This window comes from Scyliorhinus torazame, chromosome 11, assembly GCF_047496885.1.
Source record: "Scyliorhinus torazame isolate Kashiwa2021f chromosome 11, sScyTor2.1, whole genome shotgun sequence".
NCBI lineage: Eukaryota > Metazoa > Chordata > Chondrichthyes > Carcharhiniformes > Scyliorhinidae > Scyliorhinus > Scyliorhinus torazame.
The window spans coordinates 224,109,104-224,125,667 of NC_092717.1; the positions used below are offsets into that span (position 1 = coordinate 224,109,104).

Below are 16,564 nucleotides of genomic sequence, written 5' to 3' on the forward strand. Positions count from 1 at the left end.
CCATCCACACAGGGAGCAAGTGCCTCATACCTGTTGGACAGGGTCATGGGCTGAGGCTCCTGAGTTCCTGACTGCTGGTTCCCTTTACCTGCCTGACTTGCAGTCACACCCTGCTGTCCTGGGCCACTGGCTGGATTTAAACTACTTACTCTGACAGGTTTGACTGACTCCTGCAACACAGTGTCCAGGTAGTCTCCCCCTCCCGGATGTGCCTCAGTGTTTGAAGCTCAGACTCCAGCTCATCAACTCTGAGCCGGAGCTCTTCGAGCAGCCAACACTTACTGGAGATGTGGTCGCTGCAGCTCGCAATGGGATCTGCCAGCTCCCACACCAAGCAGCTCAAGCACATCACCTGACCAGCCATCTCTATTTAATTAATTAGTTTAATTTAAGCTTCCGATCAATAATGATCAGTTGGTTTGGCTGTGTTATGAAAGTTCTTGGGAATTTAGAATATGCATACAAAGACAGTAAATTCTATAAAATCCCTACAGTGCAGAGGGAAAATCCCTACAGTGCAGAGGGAGGCCATTCGGCCAATTAAGTCTGCACCAACCCAATCCACCTAACCTGCACTGTGGGAGGAAAACGGAGCACCCGGAGGAAACCAACGCAGACACTGGAGGAATTTGCAACACCACACCCTAACCCAAGGCTGGAATCGAACCATGATCCCTGGCGCCGTGAGGCAGCAGTGCTAAACACTGAGCTACCGTGTCTACCAGAGTAGTGTGCTGCAGAATTATAGATGCAGGCTTAGAGCCTTCAGTTACAATGCACGAGTGCACCAGTTTATTTGCAGGACTTTGAATGCACCCTCCACTAAAATTTACTTCCTGAAGACTATGCACAATGTGGCATTGTAGTACAAATTGGTGTTTACTTCAGAGGGCTAAACTAGTTCTACTTAACAATGAGCTTTCCTTGTTTCAAAAACTCCTGTGCTTTTTGCTGACCATGGCTTTGACTTGATAGTTAGCATTCAATACTTCAACTAAGTGGACATTATTCATACAAGGCTTGATTGTGTGTTTGTAGGTTTATTCGAATGGGATGCATCAGAGCTGAGCCTGATGTTTTCATCAGCCGAGAACAACTCATGCACTTTTGTCAGTTATTCGATAATGCATTTTTGTCAGTTATTTGAAAATGACAATGAACGATATTCTCTTCATCCTGCCACCCCCACCCTATGCCGTTCCTATAAGCTCATATAATTGAGGGCACTTGTAACATTCCTGTTGCTGTCTATTGGGTGCCTGTTGTTATGGGCCAGGGTTTAGAGAATCCCAAAGTGTATAATGGAGTTCACCTGACCCAAAACTTTTAATAGATTGTGGTATGGGGAGTACACGGCCCTCTCTACAGTAGTGGTACAGCAGAAATAGAGAAGTATTTTTTAAAGCAAAACAATGTTTATTCTATGAGCTCAAGTTAACCTTTTTAAAACATACAGTAAACATCTTAGCAACCATTAATTCAAATACAACCCCCAAAGAATGCACCACTAAGTAATCCTTAATAAATCCCCAAACAACATCCAGAAGACAAAAGGAACACCTTTTAACAAAAACACACCAGGTTTACATTCACTACTAAGAACATTTATAATTCTGAATTCACCAAATGATCAAGAGATAGTCTTTCCATGGCAGAGAGATCAACAGTACACCTGCTCTGTCTGGCTTCAGCTCCAACACTGAAAACGAAACTAAAACACACCCTGCCCCAAACAGCCTAAAACGAAAGTAAAAAGCTGACAGACAGCCCAGCTCCACCCATACTCTGACATCACTGATAAACACCCATTTCTTAAAGGTACATTTCTTAAACACCCATTTCTTAAAGGTACTCTCACATGACACCATGTACTCAGCTGCTATAATTTAGCATTTTTATAGAACAGTGGTTTAACAGCTGGCCTGTGCACTTTCTGTAATCTGTTTACTTGTTTTGATTTAGACTAACCTTACCCACATCTCTTGAGTTTGTTAGTGTATTGCTATGGGGTCAGAGGTGTACAGATTAAAGCAGCTAACATTCATTTGCAATTAACGAGTAATATGAAGTATCGCAACAGTCAAATTATAAAAGCATTTACATATAATATTCATTGGTTGTTATGGGTTGGTTACCTTTCCCTGCACGGTTTGTTAATCAAATCTCTTTAGATATACCAATTAAGTCAATTACTTGTGTCTTCTTGTAAAACTTATTGTGCCTGTACGTCACAAAGTCCTCGGCCCAACCATCTTCATCTGTTTCATCAATTTTTAAAATAATATATTTTATTCAAAATGTTTTCGGTCAAACAAGAACAGTACAGGATTTTCCCCTTTTTACAACTTTAAAACAATATAAATAATAATGACCGTTTTTTTTTTAAACAAATAAATAATATATTAATGAAACGGCAACTGCCAACAACAAAATAATAACTCTCCAAGACAATAAAGTCCCACATACCAATATAAGTAACTAATATACAAACAACTATAGGAAACCCCTGAGGGCCTGCGTGGGCCCTCTCTCTTCCCCCCCCCCCCCCGGGTTGCTGCTGCTACCTACTCCATTTCCCTTATCGTTCTGCGAGGTAGTAAAGGAACGGTTGCCACCGCCTGGTGAACCCTTGAGCCGAACCTCTTAGTGCGTACTTTATCCGCTCCAATTTTATAAACCCTGCCATGTTGTTTATCCAGGCCTCCACGCCCGGGGGTTTAGCTTCTTTCCACATAAGTAGAATCCTTCGCCGGGCTACTAGGGCCGCAAAGGCCAAAACATCGGCCTCTCTCGCCTCCTGCACTCCCGGCTCATCTGCAACCCCAAATATAGCCAACCCCCAGCCTGGTTCGACCCGGACCCCCACCACTTTTGAAATCACTTTTGCCACCCCCACCCAGAACCCATGCAATACCGGACATGACCAAAACATGTGGGTGTGGTTCGCCGGGCTTCCCGCGCATCTCCCGCACCTAGCCTCCACTCCAAAAAATCTACTCAGCCTTGCTCCCGTCATATGCGCCCTGTGTAGAACCTTGAATTGTATCAGGCTGAGCCTGGCACACGAGGACGAAGAGTTTACCCTACTTAGGGCATCTGCCCACAGCCCCTCCTCAATCTCCTCCCCCAGCTCCTCCTCCCATTTTCCCTTCAGCTCCTCTACCATCGTCTCCCCCTCATCTCTCATTTCCCTATATATATCTGACATCCTACCATCACCCACCCATGCCCCCGAAATCACTCTGTCCTGGATCTCTTGCGCCGGGAGCTGCGGAAATTCCCTCACCTGCTGCCTCACAAATGCTCTCACTTGCATATAGCGAAATGCATTCCCAGGTGGCAACCCATATTTTTCTGTCAGTGCTCCCAGACTCGCGAACGTCCCGTCTAAGAACAAGTCCTTCAATTTCGCAATTCCTGCTCGCTGCCAAGATTTAAATCCCCCATCTATCCTTCCCGGGACGAACCTATGGTTGTTCCTTATCGGGGACCACACTGAGGCACCTGTCACTCCCTTATGTCGTCTCCACTGCCCCCAAATTTTCAGTGTTGCCACCACCACTGGACTTGTGGTGTACTTTTTCGGGGAGAACGGTAAAGGCGCCGTCGCTAATGCTTGCAGGCAGGTTCCCCTGCAGGACGCCATCTCTAGTCTTTTCCACGCCGCTCCCTCCCCTTCCCCCATCCACTTGCATACCATTGATATGTTGGCGGCCCAATAATAGTCACTTAAGCTCGGCAGTGCCAGTCCCCCCCATCCCTGCTACGCTGCAGAAACCCCCTTCACTCTTGGGGTCTTCCCAGCCCACACAAAGCTCATAACGCTCTTATCCACTTTTTTGAAAAAAGCCTTGGTAATCATCACAGGGAGGCACTGGAACACCAAAAGAAATCGCGGAAGGACCACCATTTTGACCACCTGCACCCTGCCCGCCAGTGACAGGGGCACCATGTCCCATCTCCTAAAATCCTCTTCCATCTGCTCCACCAATCTTCCTAAATTAAGCTTATGCAAGGTTCCCCAGTTCCTGGCTATCTGGATCCCTCGGTACCGAAAATCCCTTGTTACTCTCCTCAGCGGCAAATCATCTATTCCCCTGCTCTGTTCCCCAGGGTGCATTACAAACAGCTCACTCTTTCCCATATTCAGTTTATATCCTGAAAATTCCCCAAACTCCCTGAGTGTCTGCATTATCTCGGGCATCCCCTCCACTGGGTCCGCGACGTGCAGCAACAAATCATCCGCGTATAATGACACCCGGTGCTCTTCTCCTCCCCTAAGTACTCCCCTCCACTTCCTAGAGCCCCTCAGCACTATGGCCAGTGGCTCAATTGCCAACGCAAACAGTATCGGGGACAGGGGACACCCCTGTCTTGTCCCTCTATGTAGATGGAAGTAGTCCGATCTCTGCCTGTTTGTGATCACACTTGCCACTGGGACCCTATATAAAAGCTGAACCCACCCAATGAACCCCTCTCCAAATCCAAATCTCCTCAACACTTCCCACAGGTAATCCCACTCCACTCTTATCAAATGCTTTCTCAGCGTCCATCGCCACCACTATCTCCGCCTCTCCCTCCGGCGGGGACATCATCATCACACCTAGCAGCCTCCGTATATTAGTGTTCAACTGTCTCCCCTTAACAAACCCAGTTTGATCCTCGTGAACCACCCCTGGAACATAATCCTCGATCCTCGTCGCCATCACCTTGGCCAAGAGCTTGGCGTCTACATTCAGAAGGGAGATAGGCCTGTAAGACCCGCACTGCAGCGGGTCTTTGTCCCTCTTCAGGAGCAACGATATCGTCGCCTCCGACATCATCGGGGCAGCGTCCCCCCTTCCCTGGCCTCGTTAAAGGTTCTTGTCAGAAGCGGGGCTAGTAGGTCCATGTATTTCCTATAAAATTCCACCGGGAACCCATCTGGTCCCGGGGCCTTCCCTGCCTGCATGCTCCCAATCCCTTTTACCACCTCCTCCACCTCAATCTGTGCTCCCAATCCTGTCCTCTCCTGCTCCTCCACCTTCGGGAATTCCAGCTGATCCAGGAAGTGCATCATTCCCTCCTTCCCTTCCGGGGGTTGAGCCTTATACAGCCTCTCATAAAATGCCTTAAACACCCCGTTCACCCTCTCTGCTCCCCGTTCCATCTCACCCTCCTTGTCCCTCACCCCACCTATCTCCCTCGCCGCCCCTCTCTTCCTCAATTGTTGGGCCAGTAACCGGCTCGCCTTCTCTCCGTACTCATACTGTACTCCATGTGCCTTCCTCCATTGTGCCTCTGCCCTGCCCGTAGTCAGCAAGTCAAATTCCGTATGCAACCTTTGTCTTTCCCTGTACAGTCCCTCATCCGGAGCCTCTGCATATTGCCTATCCACCCTCAAAATTTCTCTCAACAATTGCTCCCTCTCTTTACTCTCTTGTTTCCCCTTATGGGCCTTTATGGAAATCAGTTCCCCTCTGACCACCGCCTTCGGTGCCTCCCAGACCACTCCCACCTGAACCTCTCCATCATCGTTAATCTCCAGGTACCTTTCGATACATTCCCTCACCCTTATACACACCCCCTCATCCACCAACAGTCCCATATCTAATCTCCAGAGTGGGTGCCGTTCCTTTTCCTCTCCTACTACCAGATCTACCCAATGTGGGGCATGGTCCGAGATGGCTATGGCCGAATACAACGTCCCTGTCACCTTCGGGATCAGTGCCCTTCCCAGGACAAAGAAGTCTATCCGAGAATACACCTTGTGGACATGGGAGAAGAAGGAAAACTCCCTACTCCTGGGCCTAGTGAATCTCCAGGGGTCTACTCCTCCCATCTGCTCCATGAAGTCCTTAAGCACCTTGGCCACTGCCGGCCTCCTCCCGGTCCTAGACCTGGACCGGTCCAGTCCTGGATCCTGCACCGTGTTGAAATTTCCCCCCATTACCAACTTTCCCGCCTCCAGGTCCGGGATAAGCCCCAGCATACGCTTCATGAAGTTTGCATCATCCCAGTTCGGGGCAGATACGTTCACCAGAACCACCGCTTCCCCTTGTAATCTGCCACTCACCATCACGTATCTACCCCCACTGTCTGCTACTATGGTCCTCGCCTCAAACACTACCCGTTTCCCCACTAATATAGCCACCCCTCTATTTTTCGCATCCAAGCCCGAATGAAATACCTGTCCCACCCATCCTTTACGTAATCTGACCTGATCCGCCAGTTTCAGATGCGTCTCCTGTACCATGACCACATCTGCCTTTAATTTCTTTAGGTGCGCGAGTACCCTTGCCCTCTTAATCGGCCCATTCAGCCCCCTCACATTCCACGTGATCAACCGTGTCAGGGTGGCTCTTTACCCACCCCCCACCCCCATGTCGACTAGCCATCCCCTTTTTTAAACCAGCTCCTCACCCGGTTCCCACGCTCCCGTTTGTCCCCCCGACGGTGTCCTCCCGTCCCGACCACCCCGCCCCATAACAGCTCCCCCTTTCCCTTAGCAGCAGCAACCCAGTTAACCCCCCCCCCCCTCCGCTAGATCCCTTTCTAGCGTAATTGCTCCCCCCATGTTACTCCCAGAAGCCAGCAAACTCTGGCTGACCTCGGCTTCCCCCGTTTATCCTTGGCCCCCCATTGTGTGAGGCCCCCTCCTTCCTGCGCTCCCTTTCCCGCCGCAATTACCATAGCGCGGGAACAAAGCCCGCGTTTCCCACTCGGCCCCGCCCCTAATGGCGCAGCTCCCTCGCTCCTTCCCCCTCTCCTTCCCCACCGGCGCCCACAGTTCACCATACCCCCCCCCCAACGAGGGGAATAGAGAAGATTTTCTTCCCCCTTCCCCGTCCCATACAATCCCCCCACTACTTTATTACAGAAACTCTTTCTCTCTCCAGTCTAGTCCAACTTCTCCTCTACAATAAATGTCCACGCCTCTTCTGCCGTCTCAAAGTCGTGATGTTTCCCTTGGTGTGTAACCCACAGTCTCGCTGGCTGCAGCATTCTAAATTTAACTTTCTTTCTATGTAGCACCGCCTTGGCCCGATTGAAACTCGCCCTCCTGCTCGCCACCTCCGCACTCCAATCCTGGTATATGCGGATCACCGCATTCTCCCACCTGCAGCTCCGTGTCTTTTTCGCCCATCTCAGGACCATCTCCCTGTCCTTATAGTGGTGAAACCTCACCACTATGGCTCGAGGTATTTCTCCTGCCTTTGGTCTTCGCGCAAGGACTCGATATGCTCCCTCCACTTCCAAGGGGCCCGTCGGGGCCTCCGGTCCCATTAACGAGTGAATCAATGTGCTCACATATGCCCTGACGTCCGCCCCCTCTGCACCTTCGGGAAGACCCAAAACTCTTAAGTTCTTCCTCCTCGAGTTATTCTCCAGGGCTTCCAGCCTCTCTACACACCTTTTATGCAGTGCCTCGTGCGTCTGTGTCTTCACCACCAGGCCCTGTATTTCATCCTCATTCTCAGCAGCCTTTGCCTTCACATCACTAAGCTCCAACTCCTGGGTCTTCTGTGCCTCCTTTAGCCCTTCAATCGCCTGTAGCATCGGGGCCAACACCTCCTTCTTCAGCTCCTCCACACAGCGCCGCAGGAACTCTTGCTGTTCCGGGCCCCACACCGAACGGCCTCCTTCCGCCGCCATCTTGCTTCGTGCTTCCCTTCCTTGCCGCTGCTCCTGAGGATCCTCTGCAATCCAGCCACTACTCTCTTCTTTCTCCATATATATCCGGGGGGGATTCCCTTCTATTTCACCGTACAATGGTTTTAGCCGTCAAAAATTGCCGTTGGGGCTCCTAATAAGAGCCCAAAAGTCCGTTCCAACGGGAGGTGCCGAAACGTGCGACTCAGCTGGTCATCGCCGCACCCGGAAGCTCTCCATCTGTTTCATCAATGACCACTCTTCTATCATGAGGTCAGAAGAGGGGATGTTTGCGGATGACTGCACAATGTTCACCATTCGCTACTCCTCAGATAATGAAGTAGTCCATATCCAAATCAGCAATATCTGGACAATATCCAGGCTTGGGCTGACAAGTGCAAGTTACATTCGTGCCACACAGGTGTCAGGCAGTGACCATCTCCTACAAGAGAGGATCTAGCCATCTCCCCATGACATTCAATGGCATTATCATCACTGAATCCCTACCATCAACATCCTGGGGGTTACCATTGATCAGAAACTGAACTGGACTAGCATGATTAATACTGTGGATACCAGGACAGGTCCTATGGCGAGTAACTCGCCTCATGACCCACCCAAAGCCTGTCAACCATCTACAAGACACAAGTCAGGAGTGTAATGGAATACTCTCCACTTGCCTGGATGAGTGTAGCACCAACACCACACAAGAGGCTCAACACCATCAGGACAAAGCAGCCTGCTTGATTGCTCCCCCTTCCACAAACATTCAAACCCTCCCCCACTGACGAACAGTGGCAGCCTTGTGTACCATTAAACAAGATGCATTAAACTGCATTAACTCACCAAGGTTCCGTAGACAGCACCGTACAAACCCACGACCACTACCATCTAGAAGGACAAGAGCAGCAAATACCTGGGAGCCCCACCACCTGGAGGTTCCCCTCCAAGTCACTTACCACCCTGACTTGGAATATATCGCCGCTCCTTCACTGCTGGGGAAACACTCTGGAACTCCCTCCCTAATAGCACAGTGGGTGTACCTACACCTCAAGGACTGCAGCGGTTCAAGAAGGCAACTCACCTCGTCCTTCTGAACGGCAACTAGGGAAGGGCAATAAATGCAGGCCTAACCAGCGAAGCCCACAGCCTGTGAATGAATTTTAAAAAAAAAAAATACTTTTGCTCTCCGATAAGAGAGAACCAGATTTTTGTTGAGTTTTTAAACCGTTTAGTATGAAACCCAGTATTTTGATTAGATTCTGCACGTTATGCGTGCCACAGTGGTTAGCACTGCTGCCTCACCGCGCCAGGGACCTGGCTTCAATTCCGGCCATGGGTGACTCTGTGGAGTTGGCATGTTCTCCCCGTGTCTGTGGGTAACCGGGTGCTCCGGTTTCCTCCCGCAGTCAAAAGATGTGCTGGTTAGGTGGATTGGCCATGCTAAATTGCCCCTTAGTGTCCAGAAGATTAGGTGGGGTTACGGGAATAGGGTGGGGGCGTGGACCTAGGAGTAGGGTGCTCTTTCAGAGGGTCGGTGGAGACTCGATGGGCCAAATGTCATCCTCCTGCATTGTAGGGATTCTATGAATGTATGGTTGTTTTCATACATACTCTGCAATATTTCATTCATGTATTCTACAGTTGACCTTGGAAAAGATGCATCAGTATGAGCAATTTCATAAACGTGCAAATCTAGTCAATAAAATAAAATTGTATTCAAATCAAAAGAATACAATACTGTCAATCAAACAAGGAGCAAATCATTTGATCAAAAATAATCTGATGATTCAATTGAAGGAAGCAATTCAAACTTCATTACAGCAGAGATTGGGCAATGAAACTCGGACCAGGCGAAACCTGCCGAGCAGCGGTGTGAGTTCCTGTCCATTTTGAAAATGAGAGAGCCACAAACCAGATGGGGTCACCTATGATTATGAAGGCACAGTTTGGTTGCTTTCAAGGTGAAGAGGGTAAATGTACAATCAAAAACTGTACATTACTGTACTTAATTTCTTTACTATAAAATACAGCTAGGGATCATGATGCTGGATTAAAATATTTTACAGTATTTACAAGTAAAACCCTTGATGGCATATTGCTTTGATACAGCCATACATACATAATGATCTGACGGGGCAGCACAGTGGTTAGCACTGCTGCCTCACAGCTCCAGGGTCCCAGGTTCAATTCCAGCCTTGGGTGGCTGTCTGTGTGGAGCTTGTACGTTCTCCCCATGTCTCCGTGGGTTTCCTCCGGGTGCACCAGCTTCCTCCCATAGTCTAAAGATGTGCAGGTTAGGTGGATGCTAAATTGCCCCTTCGTGTCCAGAAGGTTAGGTGGGGTTACTAGGTAATGGGGATAGGGTGGAGGCATGGGCTTTAGTGGGGTGGTCTTTCCAAGGGCCGGTTCAGATTCAGTGGGCTGAATGGCCTCCTCCTGCACTGTCAATAAAAAAAGAAATTCTATGAATGTAATGTTTTCTGAAGTATATCTTTTAACAAATTTTACTTGACCAACCTTATTGAATTTTTTGAGGAAGTAGCCGAGATTAAACAAACACCAATGCAGTAAATGCAATTTATCTAGATTTTCAAAAGGTCTTCAATATGGCCAGCAAATGTGGAGTCGGGGACAAAGTTGTAGACTACATTGCTGGCTGACAGAAAAAGAGTAGGAATAAAGGGTGGTTCAGAGTGGCAGAAGGTGGAAAGTGGTGTTAGTGAAGGATCAGTGCTGGGACCACTGCTGTTCACAATTTACCTTGAGATTTGGAATAAAAAACGCAACTTCTAAAATTGCAGATGACAGCAATTTGGGGAGAGGGGACATAATAGTCATTACTGAGGATGACAGCAGCAAATTTTAGCACATTCTTCAATCTGCAGCAGGGACAAATAATTGGTAAATTCAGTTCAATACAGATAAATGTGGGACAGTACATTTTGATAGGAAGAACAGGGAGGTCACCTATTGGAAACTGCCAATCTAGATGGCATGGAAGAAAGATCCCCCAAGTAGGTCACTAAATGTTGCTGCTGCAGGTTACCAAAGCCAAGCACCAGGCTTGATTTCTAGAGGGGTAGAATTGAAAAGTAAGGAAGTCAGGTGAGACTGCACAGAGTACTACCTGCAGTTCTGGTCACCATATTATAAAAAGGATATAGAGAATGGAGTGAGGATGATACCAGAAATGTGTGAATATGCATATCTGGAAAAGATGGACAGGGTCTCTCATTTCATGAAAAAAAACCTGAGGGGTGACCGAATAGAGTTCTTTAAAATTACGAAAGGTTTTGATAGAGTAGACACGGAGAGAACGTTTCCACTTGTGAGGAGGAGCAAAACTAGATGGCATCAATATAAGATGGTCATCAAGAAATGATCTCAGGAATTCAGAAGTAACTTTCTAGTGCCGTATCCCTCTATACCCATCCTATCCATGTATTTGTCGAGGTGCCTTTTGAACGCCGTTAATGTATCTGCTTCCACAACCTCCCCTGGCAACATGTTCCAGGCACTCACCACCCTCTGTGTAAAAAGTCCTGCCTCACACATCTCCTCTAAACTTTGCCCCACAGACCTTAAACTTATGCCTCCTAGTGACTGACCCTCCAATCTGGAAAAGAGTGCCTGTCCATCCACTGTACCCATGCTACTCATAATCTTGTCGACCTCTATCAGGTCACCCGTCAACCTCCATAGTTCTAATGAAAACAGTCCGAGTCTATTCAGCCTCTCCGCATAGCTAACACCCTCCTGACCAGGCAACATCCTGGTAAACCTCCTCTGCACCCTCCAAAGCCTCCACATCCTTCTGGTAGTGTGGTGACCAGAATTGTGCGCAATATTCCAAGTGCAGCCATACCAAGGTTCTATACAACTGTAGCACAAGTTGCCAGTTTTATACTCTGCTCCATCCAATGGAGGCAAGCACTCCGTATGCTTTCTTGACTACCGTGCCAACTTGTGTTGCCACTTTCAAAGATCTATGGACCTGTACACCCAGATCTCTCTGGCTTTCTATATTCCTAAGAGTTTTGCCATTTACTGTATATTTCCCGTCTTTGTTAGACCTACCAAAATGCATTACCTCACACATGCTCTGTTTTGAATGTCCTATGTAAACGGTCATATACCAATATTGGATAATTTAAATTTGCTGTGCTTGGAATTTCAGCTAATGACAAATAGCTGTCTTGTAGCTCATAACGTGGTAATTAAATGTCTGTGGCTCAGTGTTCAGACTCGGGTGTCTGTTCAAAAGATCATGGGTTCAAATTTCACTCCAGAAACTTAAAAAATATATATTTTTATTCTCCTTTTTCACATTTTCTCCTAAATTTACACCCAACAGATAACAATAATCAGTAATAAATGCAATGTTGATCCCCATATCAATAACAACAATCCCACCCTCCCACCAAACTCCCAAACATTAGCCCGCATGTTAACATAAACAGATAACAAAAAGGTATCACCCATCGTCACCATTAACGCATATAGTCCCCCTCCCCCCAACTCTCCCAACCCCTCCCCCCTAATGTTCGTTGTAATCCAATTCTCGAAAGTGCACAATGAATAATGCCCATGAATTGTAGAACCCCTCCGTCCTTCCCCTCAGTTCAAATTTGACCGGCTCAAGAGTCAAGAATCTTCACTCCAGAAACTTGAGCATATAATCATCAGTGCAGTGATGAGAATAGTGAACTGTTTAAGGTGCTGTCTTTTGGCTGAGGTCCTGTCTGTTCCTTCGGGTGGATATAAACGGTACTGTTCTCCGGGCTAACATTTATCCTTCAACTAACATTATAAACAGGTGATTTGTTCATTTATTTTCTTTTTGTTTATGGGAGGTTGCTGTGTCCAAATTGGCTGCCATATTTCACACATAACAACACTTAGTGTTTAATTCGTTGGAAAACATTTTGGGATCTCCTGGGATCATGAAAGATACGATAAGTGTGTATAATCTTTCTTCCAATTTCTCAATTTCATTTCTTCCTTGTCCACTCTTCAGAATCTTGGATACATCATCAGGTCCCTGTCCGAACTTGAATATTTTCGTTCTAGTGTCTACCCTGCCCACTATGTCAAGTTGGCCGCGGTCATTGAACAAATGATATTCTCCCTGTGGCTTCACTGCACTCTGTAATTTCCTGGTGTTCCACTCTTCTGTTCCTGGTCATCCTGGCATCTCACTTCTGTCTATTGAGATGAAAAAGTTTTCAGACACCTTGGTTCGAGAGACTCCTTTTGTTGCTGTATGCCCCCGCCCCCGCCGTTTGATGTTCCCATTCTTGCTACCCTGTAAAGTGTGGTGGGAAATTTTCTTATGCAAAAAACACAGAATAAATGTAAGGGGCGTCATTCTCCGACCCCCTGCCGGGTCGGAGAATGGCCGTTGGCCGCCGTGAATCCCGCCCCCGCCGAAGTCTCCGGTACCGAAGATTGGGCGGGGGCGGGAATCGGGCCGTGCCGGTTGGCGGGACCCCCCGTTCAATTCTCCGGCCCGGATGGGCCGAAGTCCCGCCCAGAAATTGCCTGTCCCGCCGGCGTAAATCAAACCTGGTATTTACCGGCGGGACCAGGCGGCGTGACGGGCTCCGGGGTCCTGGGGGGGTGGGGGGGCGCGGGGCGATCTGACCCCGGGGGGTGCCCCCACGGTGGCCTGGCCCGCGATCGGGGCCCACCGATCCGCGGGCGGGCCTGTGCCGTGGGGGCACTCTTTCCCTTCCGCCTCCGCTACGGCCTCCACCATGGCGGAGGCGGAAGAGACTCTCCCCACTGCGCATGCGCGGGAAACTTTCAGCGGCCGCTGACGCTCCCGCGCATGCGCCGGGAAACTGTCAGCTCCCGCTCATGCGCCGCATTTCCGCGCCAGCTGGCGGGGAAACAAACGCCATTTCCGCCAGCTGGCGGGGCGGAAATCCCTCCGGCGTCGGCCTAGCCCCTCAATGTTAAGGCTCCGTTCAAATTTTCCTTTATAAAATTTCCAAAAGTCTTTCGGAATACTTGCACTTGGAATTTATTTATTTTTGAATTTCTAGGTGACTTTCTCACAAAGGTCATTTAGAAAAGTTATAAGTTGAGAGTAAACCTTTGGACTGTGGTTCACATCAGAATTAAACTAGTTACTTTTGCCGCTGTAAAAATGGTGTTTAATCTTCAGGCCTTTGAGGCAGTGTGTGGGTCGTGCAGAGACCCCTTATGCCTTCTCTATCCCACTCCCTGCACAAACTGAAGGAATAAAAATGTTGGAAAGGACTTGAGCATGAGTCATCAACCCACATAAATAGACAGTTAAAATATTTATCCACGTGTGTGTTAATTTATGAATTAGTATGATCTGTAGTATATGTGGTGAAACTTAATCTGTCTTGCCTTTCAAAACCATGACTGAAAGCACATATGATTTAATACGCAGTCACATATTCTTATGAACTGGCTGCTGGGGCACAAACAGCGATGGCCTTTCCAAACTTTTTCTCTTTGTGTAGAAAAGCAGTTTGTTTCCAAATTGGCCTGATTTGGGACTGAGCGTTGCATGAAATGTAGAATTACATTTTTTAAAGGTTTACAGTGCTATTTAAGATATTTGTAATTCTGTGAGCAACAAGCAAATTGGTGGTAAGAGCCCAAATGGCTATTGACTCAAAATTAAATTCTCACTGTTTGGAATAATTGAGAATTTGAGATGTTGCCTATTGCAGTGCAATTCCATTGTAACTCTCTTGTTTTGTTCTCTTTTAGGATGATGGACTGAGGCTGAGGAAGGCAGCTCAGTCAGGCAACCCAGTGTCTTCCACATCTCATGTTTCACTCAGAGACAACGGCTCCACTGCTCTTCCCTCCCTCCTTGTTGTAATTGCAGCCATTTTCATTGGATTCTTTCTAGGGAAATTCATCTTGTAGAGGAAGCATGCAAGTTATTGAGGCCTGAAATGTTCTGTTGATCTGCCATATTATTGGTAGTATGGCTCACAGTGACCATGTTTGTGTACAGCATCTTACAGGCCTTGCCTTTAATGATCTCACGGTTAGAACACACAGATTACTTTCAATTCTTGGATAATTGGAGTTGTACATTGTCAAAACATCAATAGCAAGTGTCTCAAGGTTTTGCATAAAGGTCCTTGGAAATAATGAGTTGTTCTCTCTGTGGTTTAATAAGAGTTGAATGAAATGTTAAGTGTCTTGTAAATGTTATTTTAATCCTTTTAAATTTTGTTACCTGTTGCTGGATTACCTCTTGAAATTCTTCATTTTATAGTCAGGTTGCTCATGCCACTTGTTTACCAGTGATGAGAGATGTACTGAAGAAAAGGTGCCTCCTTGTAAATTACACCCACGCCCCCCCCATTCCTCGCTGCTCAAGGCTGACAAGTTTATCAATGCAGAGTTTCCCCCTAGCTACAGAAATATCCCCCGTGAGGCAAATGTTGATTGAAAGCTCTCCATTCTTACCAATCCTGTCCCATGGTATTTAACGAAAATAAAATCTTTAACACGTTAAACTACTGTGTATTTTTTCTGTCTCACTTATTTTGGCAAGTATACCTCAGTTTCTTGTCATTGTGCATGTGAAATTTAAGGATTTTGAATGCCTTTGTTAAAATGTTATCTCTCTCTCCCTCCCTCCTTTCTCCCACCCCTGGCAAGTCTTCACTCCATGCACTGTTCCTCGACATAGGTGACCTGCTACTGGTGCTGCTGTGCAATCAGCTGGTACAAGGTATACAGTAGTGGCATGAGTTTACTTCCCCTTTAGTTTTATTCTTCTCCTTCCCCAGATAAATTATGTCTCATTGTATTGGGTGACTTGGGAAGAACCTGTATTGTACCACATGGAATAATCCAAATTGAGGCCATCGCCATCTTTTCAAACACTTGTGTTCACAAAGTCTGGTATTGACTTATAATGTATAAGGAATGGGTTTTTTAAAAGAATTATGTCCTTTTGTTATTGTAGTTGGTAGAATTATTAATAATTCTACTGTTCTGTAAATTAAGAAATTTTATATTTTCATCTTCATCTGTCATGTTAGATTTGGATAATCTATTGTGGTACCGCTCCTATTCATGTATAGTTAGAATATAAACAGAATGCACTCAATAAAGTGCCTATTGCCCTGGAACAAGCAAGAGTTGTGGTACAGTATGTTGAACGGTATATCGGAAGGGCATCTGAAGTCTGTCTGTGCTGAAGCGTGAAAGGACATTGGTGGGATGTGTGTCTGATAATGAGAAGAATGGTGATTCTCTGCCTGACTCGTGCACTGCTGCTTGACCATCCCATTAATCTGGGAGCCTCCCCCATTCTGGCCGACTGGTCTTCTTTGCTTATCCTGCCACCTTCATACATCCTGGAACCTACCACCTCAGTCCTACCAAATCCTGGTATTTACCTCATTACTGCAGCTGGAGTACCTCTTTTCCAATATTACTGTAGGCTACACATGCTTCCCTTCCGCTGATGGACCTTAATGGCTGGTTCAGCACTAATCCCCTAGTGATTTACCCTATTCCCTGCGCTTCCCCATCCCTCTTTGAGCCAGTTCTTCTGAAGGTTAGATACTCATTCTGCTGTCCTGCCAAACTCCAGACCATTCGGTCAATGCTGATAAATCTTATAAACCTTCCCACAAGACCTTTTTCATCTTGTCTAAATTCCAGTTATCTCCCTCAAGTCTGGAACTTAGTACTACATTGTTCTCTATCCTGTACTTTCATTTACTCAGTATTTATCTCTTTTTAAAAACAACACTGCATTCTCTGATACGGCGTGCCATTCCAAGGGAAATCAACTGATAATATTGTTAATATGGTCATCGAGATGAAGGTTGTAAACTCAGCAGTTTCTGGTGGCTTCTGCAAACACTTTGACCTTTCCTGCAATTTGAACACCCTTTTAATACTGAAACTGTTTTGC

At 47.0% G+C, this 16,564-nt stretch overlaps 1 protein-coding gene across 1 annotated transcript in view; it reads left to right on the plus strand.

Moving 5' to 3' along the window:
* Positions 1-15,149, plus strand: part of vapal (VAMP (vesicle-associated membrane protein)-associated protein A, like) — a 152,180-nt gene extending 137,031 nt beyond the window's left edge. The window contains exon 6 of the mRNA XM_072468372.1: positions 14,386-15,149. Within this exon, the coding sequence (XP_072324473.1) occupies positions 14,386-14,547 (162 nt within the window). The 3' untranslated portion in view covers positions 14,548-15,149. The remainder of the gene's footprint in view (positions 1-14,385) is intronic.
* Positions 15,150-16,564: the final 1,415 nt, after the last annotated feature.